Source organism: Austrofundulus limnaeus, unplaced genomic scaffold, assembly GCF_001266775.1.
Source record: "Austrofundulus limnaeus strain Quisiro unplaced genomic scaffold, Austrofundulus_limnaeus-1.0 Scaffold252, whole genome shotgun sequence".
NCBI classification, from domain to species: domain Eukaryota; kingdom Metazoa; phylum Chordata; class Actinopteri; order Cyprinodontiformes; family Rivulidae; genus Austrofundulus; species Austrofundulus limnaeus.
The window spans coordinates 777,770-782,129 of NW_013952654.1; the positions used below are offsets into that span (position 1 = coordinate 777,770).

The 4,360-nt window shown below is 39.1% G+C and overlaps 1 protein-coding gene across 1 annotated transcript in view; it reads right to left on the minus strand.

The window, feature by feature from the left end:
- LOC106526011 (PH domain leucine-rich repeat-containing protein phosphatase 1) overlaps nt 1-4,360 on the minus strand; it is a 24,402-nt gene that overhangs the window by 13,789 nt on the left and 6,253 nt on the right. The window contains exons 2-4 of the mRNA XM_014020437.1: nt 1,952-2,148; nt 1,752-1,877; nt 1,526-1,674 (exon numbers count right to left, since the gene is read on the minus strand). Coding sequence (XP_013875891.1) covers nt 1,526-1,674; nt 1,752-1,877; nt 1,952-2,148 — 472 coding nt within the window. The remainder of the gene's footprint in view (nt 1-1,525; nt 1,675-1,751; nt 1,878-1,951; nt 2,149-4,360) is intronic.

Here is a 4,360-nt window from a genome sequence, read left to right on the forward strand (position 1 = left end):
ACACACACACACACACACACACACACACACACACACACACACACAAACACACAGAGACATGCACAGACACACACACACACACACACCTTTTTGCTTCAGGTGCTGAGAAAAAAAATGTATGAAGACAGAAGGATGGGGTATTAGAGATAAAGAAAAAGCAAACGAAGTGGAGGCACTACCTATGTGGTTGGTTTGTGTGTGTGTGCATGTGTGTGTGTGTATAGAGTGGACAGCATATAAGAGAGTGAGTGAACATCCCTGCAGCATGAATCCACCAGTTTGTGCGCTCAGGTTGTCTGGTTGACATAAGAGCAATGAAATAATAAAGATCCTGTTCTGTGTGTGTCAGTGTGTGTTCATAGTTATTCCTTGAACTAACAGCAGAATAAATTAGTATTACAAACCAATTTACCAGCTGGTAAATAACACTGAAAGAAAAACGCATTTAGAATAGCTTGACTGTTGATAATTCATTTCTCGTTTATTAATGCTGCTCGACAAGTTGTTTGCTACATTACTTTTAAACATCATGTATTTTTAGAACCGTTATGAAAAAACGTTATGAAAAATAATTATCTTACCTGTTGTTATTATGTTTGGCTTTCAGATGAACCCCAAAGTGCAGACTGAAATGCTGACCCGACGTACTTAAATAGCTGCTGGGGTGGCAAAAGGTACTTGCAAAAAACTGGGACTGGTACAGACACGAGGGGATGGTCAGCACGAGAGGTAGTAGGAGCACAAAGCTCTGACACCTGACTGAGGACAGGAGGCAGAACATGGAGGAGGAACAGGAGCAGGAGGAACTGAACAGAAAACATGGGGAATCACAGAGATTGAAAAATAGAACTACCTAAAAATAATCAAAAACACTCAAAGAGTAGATTACAGACGCAGACAGTTGTGAATACCTTACTGAAAGTTTGTGGCTTTGAACAATAGCAATTAGCTTTGACTGGACTGATGAGCTAATGGCTAGCTAATATAAGCGAGGCCAGATTAAAATGGCTTTCTGCCCCCCACAACTGTCCAAAAAATTTAAAGCTGTCCACAAAAACACTGTTTTATACACCTTCATATTAGAGGTCAACCAATTCATCGATCGGCCAGTATTTTTGACCAATATTTGTGTTTTATGTGCATGAATTCACTGATAACATAAAAACAATCTTAACTCAAGATTGTTTGTTTTTATTGTTATATATTTAAATGTTTTACATGGTTTGCTCCATTGTTGATGTTTCATTAATAGATGTTTTTTTTTTGTTCAAACTGAAACTTGTGAGTAATATTTGTTATTACTGCCATTTTTTATCATGTAAAAGGAGGAAGAAAAAGCAAATACAAGCTTCAAGAGTCGACCCAAAAAACAAACAAGTGTCAACACACATCAGGGGTCTGTTAGACTGAYGTCTGTATCGGTGTTGGAGGAGCTGATGCTAACCCGCTCTGCTCTGATGTTTTTAACGAGACCACAACAAAAAGCAAAGAAAACAACAACAACAACGAGGGGGTGGATTCTCACCTGGTGAGAGCGGGAACACCTTTGTGCGGCGTCATGAAGTTGTTCTTGAGGTTGAGGTGCGTCAGGTCCTGGCTGTAGAACAGCTGAGGGGGCAGCTCCTCCAGGCTGCAGCCCGACAGGTCCACGGAGCTCACCCTCTGAGAGGCGACCTGTCCCAGCGGGGTCAGGGAGACCAGGTGAGGACGCGTTCAGGAAAAAGTCCTTTAACAGATTTAAGGTATCGTACCTTTGAGGCGGCCCGGTGCCAGCGCAGGTGCTCGGCGTACGACTCGTAGCTGACGTAGTAGGTTTGACTCTGAGGACCGGCGGAGCTGAAGGCCAGGCAGTGGCCGTGCCTCTTCACCTCCTCCACCTGCAGCGAGGAAACAACGTCTCAGACTGTAGCTCCGCCCCTTCACACCAGCGCTGAACTCAGAGTCCGGTTACCTTTCCTCCGATGAGGGGCAGGATGTGCATCTTGCCGGTGTGTGCGTGTTTCACAGACGACACGATGAGGCAGGTTCCGCTCAGCGTGACCTGACGCTTCGACCACCGGTTCACCGGCAGCGCCAGCTTCCCCTTACGCACGTTGAACGCCCCCGAGAGCTGCACGCGCTCCGAGCGCCCCACGCTGCGAGGCTTCCCTGCAGGGGAGAGACCACACGACCCACAGCCAACGTTAACAGGTAGGAGTGCAGCGATACGCAAAACTTAACAGYGGTTCCATATTTTAGTTTCACAGTTCAATATTTTCTCAACACAAAAAAAGAGAAATGTCCTGCTTAACTTGTAATTTATCTAAATTAATTCTGAACATTTGTTTAACCTCAAAAGTACAGTTTTTTTAATTAAATGTTGCTGAAACAGCAAGTTTCTCAGTGGATATGTGCTCAAAAATGCAGCCTARGTGGAGAAGTCGAACACAGATCCACTGATCCTTCAACACAGAGCATCTTCAAGCTAAAATAAATTGAAAATCTGCATTATAGTGGTGCAACAACATGTAACTGTACTGAACCGTTCAATACAGATACATGTGYTGCACCACTAAGGGGTGGGTATAAAAAAATCGATTTGATCTTAAATCGATTTCATTTAAACTTGTGACGGGGTTCCTACAGCTTAAAGAAAGTAAAATTTCAGATTTTTAATACCACTTATGATATTTAAAGAACAACTTTACCACAAAACACAAATAGAAAAAAAAAACGCAGTTGAAAACAATTTTAGCCAAATATTTATTTTAAAACAAAACGACCTGTAAGAGGCATTTGGTCAATTCTTTAAAAACAAATAAAAGTTACCAATTATTGTAATATTTGAGATGAATTAGTCATCCTACGTACAATGTGTTAACATTTGTAAGACCTCGGTCTGAAGGATTGATTTGACATTTTAAGGCTAATTAAGGCCTTATTTTTGGATTGATCAATTCAACGCCTTTTAAAACTTTTTAAAGTACCTGTGACACGCCTATCCTTCAAATACAAAAAGTCAAAGAAAACATCTTTATACTTAAGAAAATTGGCATAATACACATGATTTTACCCAGTTTGTCTCATAACTGACATATTTTCTTTTGAATTTGGTTCAGCCAACGTGAAACAGGAAGTGACATCAAAGGAGAACTCATTAGTAAAACAAACTCTCTGGTCTTTGTTTATTGAAACAATATTTTTTGATCTTTAACTCTTCTTCGTCTCTTTGATAGTGACTCAAAATAATCTAAAGAARCATCAGATTCTTCTCTACAGTCTGTTGTTAGCTTTTGTTACAWCRCTCTGTTTACATGCAGACATTCCCCTTTGACATCACTTCCTGTTTCTTCACAGGTGAATATCTCAACAACTGTTCATCTCAGTGGTGTGAAATTTGTTTTGCCACATGTTATCGATGTTATCCTTCCAAAAATGCATTGTTTATTACAAAAATCTGATGTCACAGGCGCTTTAAAGAACACTGTGTGAAAATCGATTCACAGGGCACGAGGTGTTTTTCTCCACACCGTCTTGTGTGATGAAGCTGAGTTGTGTTTCTATGTTTTGTGTCACTCCTGGCTTGCTGTATGTTTACATCCAGTTCAGTGCTAACGTTATTTGGAGGAAAACGAAAGAAACTAAGGATCACAGACATCACAGCTGACAGACACCCTGGTGACTTCTGTTTGTAAAGATTTAATCTCATTCTGTAGAGGAAAACTACTGTATGTAAACATCTGACTGAAACTGCTCTCCCGCATGTAGAAATGTGTAAAAGACCACGTTCTAACAAAATCCTTTAGTTTTGTTACCAACATTAATATTTTTAAACTTCAAGAAACGTCTTGATATGAAATGTAGTCGTTTCATTTTTCCTTTTAATAAGTTTTGTTGAACAGAAGCTGACAGAAACATTACAAAAATGTGACTCATCATATCGAAATGAGGATTAAATCAAATTTGGTCAAAATGACCTAATTACATTTTCAGATTATTGGCTTTAAAAGCTACATTTTGACACCTGGATCATCCTGATATCTTAATTAAATCCATACATATGACTTCATTTGTCTTGTTGGTTACAATAATACATAAATATTTGGTCTGAATCCTAATTTTTTGTAATTTTAATGAGGAATTTTTGATGTCCTTTTAAAGAGAAAACCTCAAATTATATTTGAATATTGAGATTTCCCAGCTAAAAGAAGCACAGCTTTGCTAGCTCACAGGGAAAATCTCAAAATTTTAAGGCATTTTTCCTCAAAATCGGTTTTTTTTTTGTTGCTACTGCTCAAAAAATGCTTGAAAATTTTGTTTTTTGATTATATTTCAGACAGTTCATTTAAATGATACATTGATACAACGTTTATTAATTATG